Here is a 14,356-nt window from a genome sequence, read left to right as displayed (position 1 = left end):
AGGCTGCAGGCTCCAGGCTCTGAGCTCAGTACAGAGCCCGACGTGGGGCTCGAACTCACGAGCTGTGAGATCATGACCTGAGCTGAAGTTGGACGCTCAAACGACTGAGCCACCCAGGCGCCCCAAAGGTACTGACATATCAAACTCCTTTGAGCATTTTCTATGAAATATACCTAACCACATTCTTAAAATTAAACCGTTTTCTTCTGGCATAATGTTAACTGTCACATTACCTGTGGAAAGGTAATGTAAACATTACTTTGGAGGAGCCTAAGCTCTAAATGTGAAAGAATACATATAAAAAGGCAGTACCCAAAACAGCAAATATATTTAGACCAAAATTTACAAACAAAATGTATAGTTACAAATAGATTCTAATGAAGATTTTACTTTAAAAAAATCTACCCACTAACGCATTAAATATATAAATGCATTTTAATCAGCAATGCAATTTTTAATAGACTTATGAAAACAATGGTCATAAAAATGGTCTTCTGTACAATTTTGTATTTATTAAGAAGAGCAAGATAGAAAGCTATGCAAAGATAAATCCAAATATCTCAGAGAAGAGTTTAGTCAGAGCAAACTGAAAATTTTTTAATGAAATAATAGCGTAACTGAAAATTATAGGAAGAGGAAGAACAGTATACACTCTTTTAAAAGACATTTTTTAGGGGATAGTGCTTTTGTGGTTTTAGCAATGTATCATATAAGGAGACAAACTGAGTCATTGTTAGGTTGATAAACATCTCCATGTTAACTGTTTTTTAGTGGGATGGTATGGTTTTGCTCTAAAATAATTCCTACCACCCCAAGTAACTTCTTCATAAACATATGGTATATAAAATGAAAGCCATAAGAAAATTGGCTTTATTAATTGCCAGATCTAGTTTTTAATCTTTGGGTTAAAGTAACCAATTTATCCCTCCTATAAATACTTTCTCCATACTGTCAGTTACTTTGATGTTCTAAAATGGTGGCTTTCATTTAGGATGTTACCTCTTGTCATTTTATAGTTTTTTGTTTGAGGAGAAGAATTCATCAAAGTGGATATTCTGTAACTTTGTGCTTAACAAATTGGGTCAAGTCACATTTCTAGCTCAGAACTTTTTTGGTCATGGAGAATTATCTATCAAAATATTATCTTTGTGGCTGTAAAGTCATCTGTAGGCTACCTTTTGAATCTGATTTTTAGTACCATCTTGAGATTATGTTATAAAGAATGCAGAATATACACCTTTATATCTGGCTTTCTCAGAGTGAAGAGACAGGCTTTAATTAAAGTTAATTTGCTTAATATTGGCCTGGAAATTTAAAAGATTTTATTTAACGTTAATTTAACTGTTTTGTAACTATAAGCTCATAATTTTAACTCGTGTCTTTTCTGCTGTACTATTTCATTTGGATAATGTTGATACAAATACATAACCAAATATTGGAAAACTTCAAATCAACCTGCTACCAACCATGAACTCTAATATATGGGTATTTTTTATGACTATCACTTTTGATATATTAAAATTATTCAGTAACTGTTTTTGCACATTACATGAAAAATTAATTTTTAATATTTTATTGAAAGCATTAGGAAAGTCTTATTTTAAACACAGCAATAATCAGACTGTAACAATGCTGCATAGATAGTGGTATACGAGTTCCCTGACACTAAGTGACTTCTACCTAACAAAAACTTCAATTTTCAAGTCACCAGGTAGAAAATGGTAGAGGCATTATTTCCCCTCTCTGAGGCTGGAAAAATGGCTTCAATGGTGAGAAGTCACACTACTTAAAACAACAAAGATTAGATTATCCCCTAATTTAATTCCGCTCCCCTCTTGTTATTTCTCAGATATGAAAATTTAGAATGTAAGAATTTTTGGAAGGGAATAGGAGGTAAATTACCTCTTAGGGGATACCCTGATCAGTGCCTGCTTTAATCAGACAAAACACTGAATTAAGTTTTAAAAATTACGACCACACCATTATGCATAACTAAAATTGCCAACGTGAACACTTTTTTTTAAACATAATACATTACATGTATACAAGAAAAAAAAATGATCTGTTTCCAATCCTTTGACTTTCAGTAGAAAAAAATGTCATCACTAATGGAAGATTTGAAAAATAATTTTTCATGACATAGCATTAACTCCACAGAGATCAGAATCATTTCTGAAGAATGAAAATAGCCTAAATCGGTGAGAAACTGCTAAATTTCTTTTAAATGTTTACTTTTTGAAAGGGAAGACAATTTATTTGGAAGAAATTTGTAGCTGGAAACATCGTTCATTCAAACACTGTTACCCTGAGAAAAACTCTTAAAATTGCCAGTGCTTTCGGAGCCCCCACGGTAGTGCAGGAAGGAGCAATTTGTAGGCATCTAGCTTCTTACAGTTACCTACATGAAGAATGTTTTGATCTTAAACAGTGATCTGGGCTTCACTGCTAAACTGGTAAGAGGCCACAAGCAAGACATCTGAATGTGGTAGACTCTAAGTGCATTTGTGCACTCGTTTCTTCCTTTATTCTTTTTTAAGAGCTTGTCATTCTTAAATGGTCTTGGACCCAAGCCTACTGTTCACAAAAAAATAATCTTTTGTAAGCAAATTGAAAGTTTTCTTATAATAGGAAACAAACTGTCTGGTCTACATTCTCTAACCTATGCCTAGAAAATAAGGCATTAGTAATTGTTCACTGGCCACTGCAGAGCATCGACAAGTGTTTTCTTTCTGATCGGAGGCATATGCAAACATTCCTCAAAGTGCATTGTTATTTTTAACATCTCTTATGCATGTACACAGCATCAGCATTTATGACTCCTTACATACGTTAGGATAAAATGCTTATTCCCAACATCTTACATACACCATAATTACTTGAGAAAAGACAAAGTGAAACACGCTACAGAAGTAGCAAGATATTTTTCACAAATAAAAAAATAATATACAAAAAATGGCAAGTTAGTGATGACCGGTAGTATGAACTCTCAGTAATATTCCACTTTGGGTTCCAGATTAAGATTTGACAAGTTTGAAGCCTTGTCCTGTGTCCAGCACAGTAGGAAGAAACCAACTCATTTTTAATCTTTTCAAACACCGAAAACAAGTTTTGCAGATCCAGAACAGGTTCAGACCACACAACCAGTTGGCCAAATGCACCAGTGGATACGTGATGCGAGGGAAGTGTAACATCCAGTGCTTGGCCACGTCACTGCCCGTTGGCAGGTGCAGAGTGTAGTCACTCCACCGTTTTGACACACCATACACCGCTTTCACAGTGCGTCCCTTTTCGGTCCAGCAGATGTTATTACTGGGGTTGCAGTTATATTCTACCCAGTCTTTTGTGAAGTCACCCAGCTGTGGTGGGTCAGCTTCTTCAATATCGATGGTCTTTGTCATCTCGGCTCCTTGCACTGCAATGTACTGATCATTGATTTTTCTCACTTCTTTCACCCAAGGGGTTGGATTCTCACTGTCTAACACGATAATAAGGCGAGAACAGAAGGTACCGTTCTTTTCTCTCCACCATTCTAAAAGTGTGTCGAGGCGCAGTATGTCTCCACCTGTGAACAAAAGAAAATTCAACAGAATAATAATTTCTGAAGGCTCCTCTTGGTATATTTTTTTAAAGTTCTTGAAATTAAATATGTAGGCAAAAAAAAAAATAGATGGAACTTCCTTTTAAAGTATCTTTTAGAGGAGTTTTTCTTTTTTTTTTAAAAAAGAAGTTTTACCTTTCAACTTCAGGTAAAAAAAAAAATCCTTATTACATTAAAAGAAGGGATATGTTATAATTAAGAAAATTGTTCTCTAAGGTTCAATTTAGTGAAAAAATTAAAATTTAGTGATAAAATTAATATTTAGTGATAAGAATTAAAAGCTAATCTTCTACATCAGGGGCAGCAAATTATGGCTCCTGGGCGAATTCAGTATGCCACCTGTGTGTGTATGGCCTGAGAGCTAAGAACTGATTTTACATTTTTACATGGTTAAAAATCAAAAGACAAAAGTTTGTGACAGTGCAAATCATAGGAGACTTAAATTTCATATTATTATTTCCATAAATAACATTCATTTACATTCTGTCTATGGCTGCTTTTGCTCTATAATGCCTGAGCTGAGCAGTTACAATAGGGACCTTGGGACCTACTAAGCCAAAAACACCTGGCCCTTTACAGAAAAAGTCTGTCGACCCTTGTTCTACATCACTGATAAATTAATGTTACCTTGCTGCGTATGTAGGCACCTACCTAAGGAAAAAGAAACGCTTTTCCTACCTGTACCAAGAGTATGTTTAGAATGGATTTTTAAATTCATTTTATACCTGAAAAACAACACAGGATTTAAATATATATATGTACATACCCAGAAAGGTCTAAGCAAATTTGCCTTATAGCTAGTAGTTTTTACATTTGGTTCATTATACATAGGTTTTTTTGTTAATTTTGATTTTTAGATAGATTGCTCTAAAACACTATCTATCTTGACTATTTAATTTTTGGCATCTTCTTAAAGTTTTGTGCCCTAGGCAGTTGCCATCCTCACTCACCCTACTCCTGGCTCTGTCTCAATGGTACATTAATATTAATACAATCATTCAAATTCCAGCAATTTATCCTAAGGAAAGGGCAGAAAGGGGGACAAAAATTACTTATAAAGATCTTCCTCCCACTGCTAAGACAGTGTAAAATCTGAAACAACCAGGGGAATGGAAATAAAGTCTGAGGGAGTTTTATAATAAAATGGTATTTATAGAAACATTTTAATAATGAGAAAATATGATACTAGGAGAAAAAGCATGACATGGAAGTCTATCTACAAAAATAGCTGCAGTGGTTATTGCTGGGTGTTTGGATTTTAGGTGGTTTTTGTTACACTTTCCTGTATTTTCCACAATTTTCACATTAAGTATATGTCACTTTTATGATTAGAAAAAAATGTTAACATGGTATAATTTACTAGCACAAGCTCCAACAACCTCAGATACGTATTTCTACCTAGAGCAACCATCCTCTTTGCTAAACTAACAAAACGACAACACTGGAGAGAGCGGGAATCCTTTAGAATTTGGACTCCGTGAGTAATATGACCTCTGAAGCCAGGGCATAACAAATTCTTTATGTATCATTAATACTCTTCTTTTCAGCCTGCTGTATCTTAGACTTCTGACAATGAAAAAGCTGTTTCATGAATTGATATCCTACTCCTGCTTATCATTTCAGAGGCACTATTTCAATATATGCCCTCCACATATTACTAATGTGTTATTTCACAGAGAGCTCCAGAAGATACCTTTTATTATATGGTGAAATACTAACTTTTCATTATTGCCAGTTCTATTCAATTTCTCTAGAGATCAGGGAATGATACAGATTACAAGAGCTATTATACAAATTCCATCTGCCACAAAACATCATTGTCTAACTTGCCTTCTGCAACTATTTCAATAAATATTCTAAAATGCACATTCTACACTAATTCTCTTATATACATGCTCTTTAGATATCAATAAGAGATTTAAAGGAGCATTAAAGCCTTTTCAATGAATATTTCTCTTCTCCTGTTTTGTTTTTGCTCTACTCTCTCCTGTAAATAGGATCTATGTTGCATTTGGCTTTTGGCCCAGATGCAAAGTACTTACATTTATCTCAGCTAACAACCATCTAATGCGGTTAAAGTAATTGAGACTGTTTTTTTAAAGACTTTGTTTATCTGTGATAAACTGCTTTACAGATTACCTACTTTTTTTTTTCCATTTATTTCTCTCTGGTCATTATATTAATTGTTTTTTACCCTCAAACAAAGAGGCAAAAATATCAGGTTCATATTATGAAACCCCATAAATGTAAGAAGACTACATATTCTAAGAAGCACTTTGAGTAAAGGTATGTGATATAAGGGCAAATACAAATTTTCTTTTTCAGAATGGTATTTAGTTCTGGACCTGCTCTTAACTTGCTAACTCAGGTAAAATCCAGTCATCATGTTTCCTATTTTACAGGTTTTTAGAAAGACAACTATTAATAAATTCTCAGGGCTTAAAGTTCTTTGTCACGTGGGTTGGAATGGATTAAAGCATTTTCCTCAGAGCAGGGGTGCTCAGTACTATTTTTGAGTACTATCTGCTTTTGAGGGCTATGTCTCTGGCAGCCCAGGGCAGGAACTGACTGAAAGGAAGGCTCTGCCTCTGCTCCTGGTTCGACCTGGTTACCTATGGGCTTGGTGCCTCAAGCTGAGAGAGTATAAAGTTGCCGAATTAGGGATGAACCTACACCTACCCCTCTTGGAGAAGGCAAAGCCATCTCAAGTGGTGCTTTCTCCATTGTGCTTTTCCACTTTTTACAATAATGTCTCCAACAAAGAAAGTTACACATACAAGAATAAATCTTGGCTAAGAAAGGAATTCTATAATGGTTAACTTACTGGTGACATAATTTAAAAAATATTATAAAGATACCATTCCAGAATGTACCTACTAGACATTTAACTAAAATAAAGCCATACCATAGAGTTTTTAAGTCTCCATAAATTATTTGTAACTCATAATGAATTTAAGAACACTGATGACTATGTTATTTATCTTGATGTCTATAATTTTTTCTATGAAAAGAAAAAGCTGATATAAATAGTAAACTGAACATCTAGAATTTACTTCTAAAGCCATCTTTTAAAAGATACTTGAGGGGCACGTGGGTGGTTTAGTCAGTTGAAATCCGACTTTAGCTCAAGTCATGATCTCGTGGTCCATGAGTTCAAGCCCCACGTCAGGCTCTGTGCTGACAGCTCAGGGCCTGGAGCCTGCTTTGGGTTCTGTATCTCCTTCTCTCTCTCTGCCCCTCCCCCGCGACTGCTCTGTCTCTGTCTCTCTCTCTCTCTCAAAAATAAACATCAAAAAAAATTAAAAAATAAAAGATACTTGAAATAAATTTTAAAAGATTTAAGAGGAAAAATAGAAACTTTCTGAAAAATGTTTTACTAATAAATCCTTCATGTACACATACAAGCTTACTTTTAATATTACTTTCTTAAAATACTTAAAAATAACTAAGGATACATGCATGACCACCAAAATTATGCCTTTTTCCTCATTTGATTTGGGAAGAGTTTATTATTATAAGCCTTGCAATAAGTTTTCAATAATCGATCTGTAGTTTTAACTCTGAAATTCTATTTCTGTCAAGATTTTTGAATTGAATAGAACTTTTTCTCCTGTGCTCTAAGGAAAAGTACACAGAATGCTATACTTTCCCTAGAATTAAAATAGTCATAAAGGTTAAAAAGGGGTTTTCTACATTGAGTTCTAAAAAGTTAAAAGGTCAAGTAAAATACTGCACAAACTATATTCAACTAACTTTGATGCTGACTACCCTCTTCTACAGTATTTCAAAAATGGATGAACGATGCTAACAAAAATACGTACTTAACCAAAACATGCAATTTCTCTACCTTAATGGTTTTTGTCTCTGGCAGCACATGGTACAATGGGGAAAAACATATTTTATGGGCAAAGCAGGTCTGGATTTGAATCATAGTGCCTTCACTTACCAGTTGTATGACCAGAGATAGGTAACAACTTTAAGCTTTCATTTTATTCTTTGAAAAACGAAGTGACAGAGGTGACAGTACTTACCTCAAAGTATTTCAAGTAAAGATTAAATCTAACGTATATCAAGTACCAAGCATAGTAACTGTGCTTCAAATGTGCCCAATAAATTTTGCCTTTACTCCTAGACAGCCATTAGGTTATTAAATATTTACCTGTAAAACTAAAAATTACAATACTTTTATGATAAAACCCTGGTTATAAATCTGGCATGAAATTAGTAAGACCATGATGGTTTAAAATCAGCTCTATTTTAAACCTTGAGTTTGTTCCCTTTCTTCTGGAGTTGTGTTGGGCGCTCTGCCTTTGTCCTTCCACAATACTTGTTTATGTAAGTCCTGCATCTGAACATCAGTTTCTACTTATGTTAGGTCTATTTTACTACTTTATTTAAAAAAAAAAAATTTTTTTTACTGTTTGTTTGTTTTTGAGAGAGTGAGAGAAAGAGAGAGAGAGCGAGCAGGGGAGGAGCAGAGAGAGAGAGGGAGACACAGAAGCCAAAGCAGGCTCCAGGTTCCAAGCTGTCAGCACGGAGCCCAATGCGGGGCTCGAACCCACGAGCAGTGAGATCATGACCTGAGCCGAAGTTGGACACCCAACCAACTGAGCCACCCAGGCGCCCCACTATTTTACTATTTGCACATGTTCTTAGTATAAAACATCTATAATATTTATGAGAAAAAGCAGGATATAATTAAGTTCTAGAAGAACTATTTCTAACATAAAATAAGAAAATTACTCTTTTTCATGATTGATTCAATGATTTCATCCATCTATCAGTTACTTAAGGATCCCTAGTACATGCAAGGATCTGTGCTAGGTGCAAAGAATTCATAAAACAAAGCCCATGACTTACATGGTCTCTAATCTAGTTAGAAAGCCCAATGAACAAATTTACATATAAAATAGATCTCATTTTACCCTTGGCAGGGAGATTTAGGATTACTCCCTCATTTTACAGATGTCAGGACTGAAACTGAGGGAAGTTAGGTAACTTGTCAAAAATAACACTGTTGTGGCAAAATCAGGGCCAGAACCAAGGTCTCCTGACCTAAGTGCTACTCCCACCATATCACCTAGCCTGTTATTTAAAATCCTGGTGAGCTTTCTAACATAAACAAAACTGGATGTGTGCAGAACTAACATTTAAATACTTAGAAATCAGCTTCCATAACATTTAAAGACTTAGAAATACTAGTCAAGTTAATCAGCTTCTGAAAAATGTAACTCTATTTAATAATTCTGAAAATACGTTAAAGGGAAACTGACAATAAGTCTCAGATTAAGCAGATCTTTTTTCTTCTAATCAATACAAGACATAATTCTCAAAACCTTTATAGAGATTATTAATATTATGCTAAACAGGTATGCTAAAGAAAAAAAAAGTCCTATGTATACTTTGTAAACTGTGAAGTAGAAAATGACGAACTTTGGAAATTTAATGTTTGAGTGTGAAGGGTATATTTCCACAAATAGGTCTATCTTCCTAAAAGTGAAATTGCCAGAGGTGCATTTACCTGCAAGAGCCCACTCTCCTGTGCTGTGGGTATGTCCACTGTAATACAAAACATATGTATCATGTCTAGGTCCATCCACAGTCCGAAGTTCAAGGAAAGCTTTCAGTTTGGAATGAAGAGTATCAAAGGACAGTCCACTTGTGGAATAGTCACATCCATAGGTCTCAATCATATGATATGCAAAAAATCTTTGGATGGCATTGAGCATGCCAGTGGACCTCAAATTTAACTCCTGTACATGTTCTGGTGGAAGAAGTGTTGGCTGACCATCAGGACTGAAGGAAAAAAAAAAAAAAAGATGATTTTGGTGTTTAAAGAATGTTCATTCTATATTACATTCTTATTCTTCATTTATAATTAAGAATCGTAATAGTTGCTGATAACTAAACGGCACGATTTTTAAAAATCGTGCCATTTAGTTATCATCTTTTCTAAAGTTCCTACAGTGCTAAGAATTAAGCTTGAACATCAAAGGCTAGTTTCTAAAAGTTACATTTTTAACGATTAAAATAATCACCAAACTGAAAGCTAGGAAAAGATATCCAAATGTTGATAATACTATTCTTTGTTCTATACTCATATCCTTTTCCCAAATGACTGATAATTGAATAAGACTTTCTAAAAGCAAGATTATATTGATTTTACCCTGTGTTTTAAGAACACCCACATGGGAACTATAACGAAATAACTTTTTTCCTTGAGAAAAAAATTTTAACAAAGTAAGGAAGCAATATGTTTTTTATTTCTATATTGAAAAAAGACACAGTCTTTATAAAATGCATTCAAATTCTACTAACTTAAGGAACATGAATGACAGAAGAAATTATCTGTTAGTAAATGGCATTTTAAAACAATTATTAAAATTTCGGTCCATTGCCTTATACTACTGAACACTAACTAAAGACAGATCTGATCCTAGAACAAACATAAAATGGTACTCTAGTAAAGATGATAAACCAAGTCTTAAGGCTACAAGAATCAAAATAATATCAATATTGAAGTAGCAAAAAAAAAAATTATCACTCCCATCCAGAAAAGGAATTTAAGTAATTTTGAAAACTTTACATTTTGCTGCAGGTATTATCAGTAATATTCAAATAACACTAGTTTTCATTAAAATAATAAGGCATTTTGTTATTTTGTATTTGTAACACTTAGCAATCAAAAAGTAAAAGAATAAGCAACACATTAACAAAAATTAGAATAAAAATCTGTGCAAATTACTACTTCCACATATTCTCTCTGCTGAGCTGTCACTTCTTTATGGGACCCTTTTAAATCTATTTACTTCTCAAAGAATTTGCAATTTTTTAAAAACGTTTATTTATTTTTGAGACAGAGAGAGACAGAGCATGAGCAGGGGAGGGGCAGAGAGAGAGGGAGACACAGAATCCCAAGCAGGCTCCAGGCTCTGAGCTGTCAGCACAGAGCCCGACGCGGGGCTCAAACTCACAGACCGTGAGATCATGACCTGAGCCGAAGTCGGAAGCTCGACCAACTGAGCCACCCAGGCACCCCAAGAATTTGCAATTTTATAAAGCCTTTAACATGGAGGAAAATGTTTACTACAAATAGTCTATTTTTGGTTTTTATGTCAAATATTTGAAATCAATTTTTTATTTCAAGTCTTCCCCCTACCCCACCCTAAAAGCCACCATGGAAAGTATGAAGAACACTTGGTGGTCAAAACGCATCAACAGCAAAGAGGGGTGCCTGGTTAAGAGTCTGACTCTTGATATGCGTGCAGGTAATGATCTCACTGGTTTGTGAGATTGAGCTCCAGGTCAGGCTCTATACTGACAGCACAGGACCTGCTTGGGATTCTCTCCTGCTCTCTCTACCCATCCCCTCCTTGCACACACACTCACACTCTCTCTCTCAAAACAAATAAATAACATTAAAAAAAAAAAGCAAAGAACTATTTTTTTCTATTTCCAAGGTACTTAACTATGAAAAATATTTTAATGTGGCAATTTTTACAGATTAAACCAATTTGCTACACATTTAGGGACAAGAATTATGTTTGGAATAAAACTACAATCAAGTATGTTTAAAAATTTTTTTTAATGCTTACTTATTTTTGAGAGAGAAAGAGAGAGAGCGTGTGCATGCACTGAAGGGACAGACACAGAGGGAGACACAGAATCCAAAGCAGGCTCCACACTCAGAGCTGTCAGCACAGAGCTTGGCGTGGGGATTGAACTCATGGATCGTGAGATCATGACTTGAGCCAAAATCAGACGCTCAACTGACTGAGCCACTGAGGCACCCCTCAAACAATTATGTTTAACTTCATTGCCAATTTCCTGAATTCCTGGTATTTGTATGCCAGTGTCCAACGGGCATACTGTTTCTGCATTCATATTCTCATTAGCTCTTCATAGCATTCCTCTAAGATGGGAAGAATAGGTATTACTGTATGCATTTTAGATAAGGACACTGAAGTTCAGAGAAGTTGTGATTTGCCTAGGGTAACACAGAACTAGAATTTAGGGCTCTCAGGTCCAGTATACATTCTATTAAATTTCACCATGTTGTTTCACAGGACATTTTCCTAAACAAGAAAGGGTAGGACCTTTTCTAAAGAAAGGGTAGGACCTTTTCTTAGAACAATCATATCTTCTCATTTTTAGCTCAAATATAAGCTAATCACATTTATAAAAAAATTTTTTTAACTGGACCCTGAAGATTTCATCATTACCCAGAATAAATACAAGTTTTTAAACATTTGGGGTAAATTAAAAAGAACTGCAAGAGTATTATATTTTGAAAATATTACACATTTGAAAAAATGAGCTATCACATTTTATATTCATATTCATACAAATATTAGGAAAATTATACTAGATTACTATACCTGCAGAAGTTGGTAGGAATCACAATAGCATATCCGACAGATGTTCCTCCTAAACAGTTACCTAATTCATGGAAGAGTCCATGAGCCATGGATTCCAATGGTAAAACTATCAGAAACATGCTCAGGAAGATTCCATTTGTTGTCTAAAAGAAATTTAAAACAGCATGTTTATACAGTGTGTGACTGCACTTATGTGTGTGCATATGTACATATATTTATATACATGCATATTTATATATTTTCCCTATTTCCAAAAAAGATTAAAAGAACAATCAATAGCCTAAAAACAGAAGTTGAAGCAGAGAAGTATATATGGATGAGCAATGAAACCTAAATTAATCTTGAAGCTTCCTGGAAGTTGTGGCAAAGCAAATATGGCACATCATATTTTTTTAATTTGTCAGGTAATATCCCACCCAAACTAAAAAAGAGAACACAAATGTAACCTTCTTGATATGACACAAAAAGCCAGAAAACAAATCCCTTCCTGTTAAAAACCACATGCTCTTAATCACTTTTCAAATAACATACTCAAGCATTGGTGGTAGTGCTGAGCATAGCTGCCTTTCAAATAATATACTCCAATACTTTATCAGAAAAGTTACTTTAGAAAGGGCTTGTTTTTCCTGTGAAAAGTCCAAAATTAAGAGAGTAAAATCTTACAGAAAACTTAAGATTCTAAAGCTATCAAAATGAACCCCATTCTTATATTTAAACTTTTTAAGTTTTCCTTTTAAAAGCTCTAGACTGTAAATACAAAACTGTAAAAAAAGAGTGTAATATATATTAAAAATATATTCATATATATTACATGTTATAAATATGCATATACAGAATATGTCATATATAAAGGGTATTTAAGCATCCTAAAAGCTGAAGAGAAAAAGGCAGGCAGTAAGAAATATTAAAAAGAGGAGGCAAGATTGGGTAGTCACTGATATAAAAAATAAACAAATAAATAAAGGACCCATATAAGTGAAAAGAAAATGGAAGGAGGACAGTCACTCAGTCCTGATCTACAGCTTTACAACACTGATATTATTCCACATTCTATGTTGCTGCTGGACATATTATATACGGTTCTGTGCTTCTGTGCATGAACACACATTTTTCTAATGCTAACAGATGATTGATTCCATCAGAATTTTAATAAAAAATAGGTGATTCCCATAATTAAAAAACAGATGTAATACCCTTTTTTTGGTACATTGTGTGTTCTCAATTACATAAAATATAGTACATGCTCAATTTAGAAACACTAGAAAACACAAATAAGTAAAAGGATAAGTGATTAAAATCATTGCAAGTACTGTCCTCTACACATGCTTTTTAAAATATTATCGGACTTCACACAATATATATATTCATTTTTTTTTTACCAAAGTAGGATAATGTTCTGTAAACTTTCTAATATATTGTAAGCCTATTAATAAATTCTACATCATGTGTAAAGAAGAAATGGCATTACTATCATATGTATAAAATTTTAATTAGCTGAATCCCTATTGCTAGATTCCTTTTAATTTTCTATTGTAATAAAACCAGAATAAGTATTGAGTTCTCTATTATTTTAAATCCCTTTGATAATTTAAGTTTCATCTTCGGTGAAGTGTTAACTATTTTGCCCCTTTTTCCATGGGACTGCCTTTTTATTATTTACAGCTTTGTTTTGCTCTCAGTATGTTTTAGTTAAGACTTTTTTGGGATATATGGCAAATGCCTTCCTCCTCCCCTTAATGCTGTTTTTTGCTTAGCATGTTTTTAATTGTAATGTCATTTTGTGTAAGTTAAATCTTTCTCCACCCAAAGGTCAAGAAGATTATTTTACATTACCCTTTAAAGGCTTTATTATCTTGACCTTTGCATTTTTTTGGCCTGTAATCCAAATGTAATTGATTTTTGTTTGATTATAATCAACTTCACTTTTTTCTAACTGTACACTGAATTACTCAAAAAATCTCAACCATTTCACACTATTCTACAGTGATGTTTCTATCATAAATCAAGTATTCTGGGATTTGTTTTTGTACTCTTTTCTGTTCCACTGGTCTTTTTGTCCTTTCAAATATTTCCTTTGGCCTTTATTTCCTCCTTTCTTTTGGGACTCCAATAAAATAGAGACCTTCTCATTGTATCCTTTTTTGAGACTTACTCTTCTGTGTGTTCCCTATTTTTCTTTTGTGCTCCTTCTTGCATAGCTTCTTCTGAAATGTATCTTTGAATTCACTAACGCTCACTTCAGCTTTATCTAACGTTAGTCTTGCGCAATGAATTAATTTCAGGTATTTTTAGGATTCTAAAACTTGCTATTTTTAAGTCTGCCTTGTCACTATTTTATAGTTTCCAACTTCCTACCATTATATACTATCTTTGCTTTTTC

General features: G+C 33.9%; 1 protein-coding gene across 4 annotated transcripts in view; it reads right to left on the bottom strand.

Moving 5' to 3' along the window:
- Positions 1-492: 492 nt before the first annotated feature.
- The window catches only part of TMEM168 (transmembrane protein 168), a 32,504-nt gene continuing 18,640 nt past the window's right edge, over positions 493-14,356 (bottom strand). For all 4 annotated transcript variants that reach the window (XM_086692240.1, XM_025929984.2, XM_086692239.1 and 1 more), the window contains exons 3-5: positions 11,977-12,119; positions 9,120-9,394; positions 493-3,562 (exon numbers count right to left, since the gene is read on the bottom strand). In XM_086692240.1, coding sequence (XP_086548366.1) covers positions 3,015-3,562; positions 9,120-9,394; positions 11,977-12,119 — 966 coding nt within the window. In that variant the 3' untranslated portion in view covers positions 493-3,014. The remainder of the gene's footprint in view (positions 3,563-9,119; positions 9,395-11,976; positions 12,120-14,356) is intronic.

Source organism: Puma concolor, chromosome A2 (assembly GCF_028749965.1).
Source record: "Puma concolor isolate L17-30 chromosome A2, mPumCon1.1.hap2, whole genome shotgun sequence".
In the NCBI taxonomy this organism is placed as follows: domain Eukaryota; kingdom Metazoa; phylum Chordata; class Mammalia; order Carnivora; family Felidae; genus Puma; species Puma concolor.
This window is presented reverse-complemented; position numbering and strand designations above follow the sequence as displayed.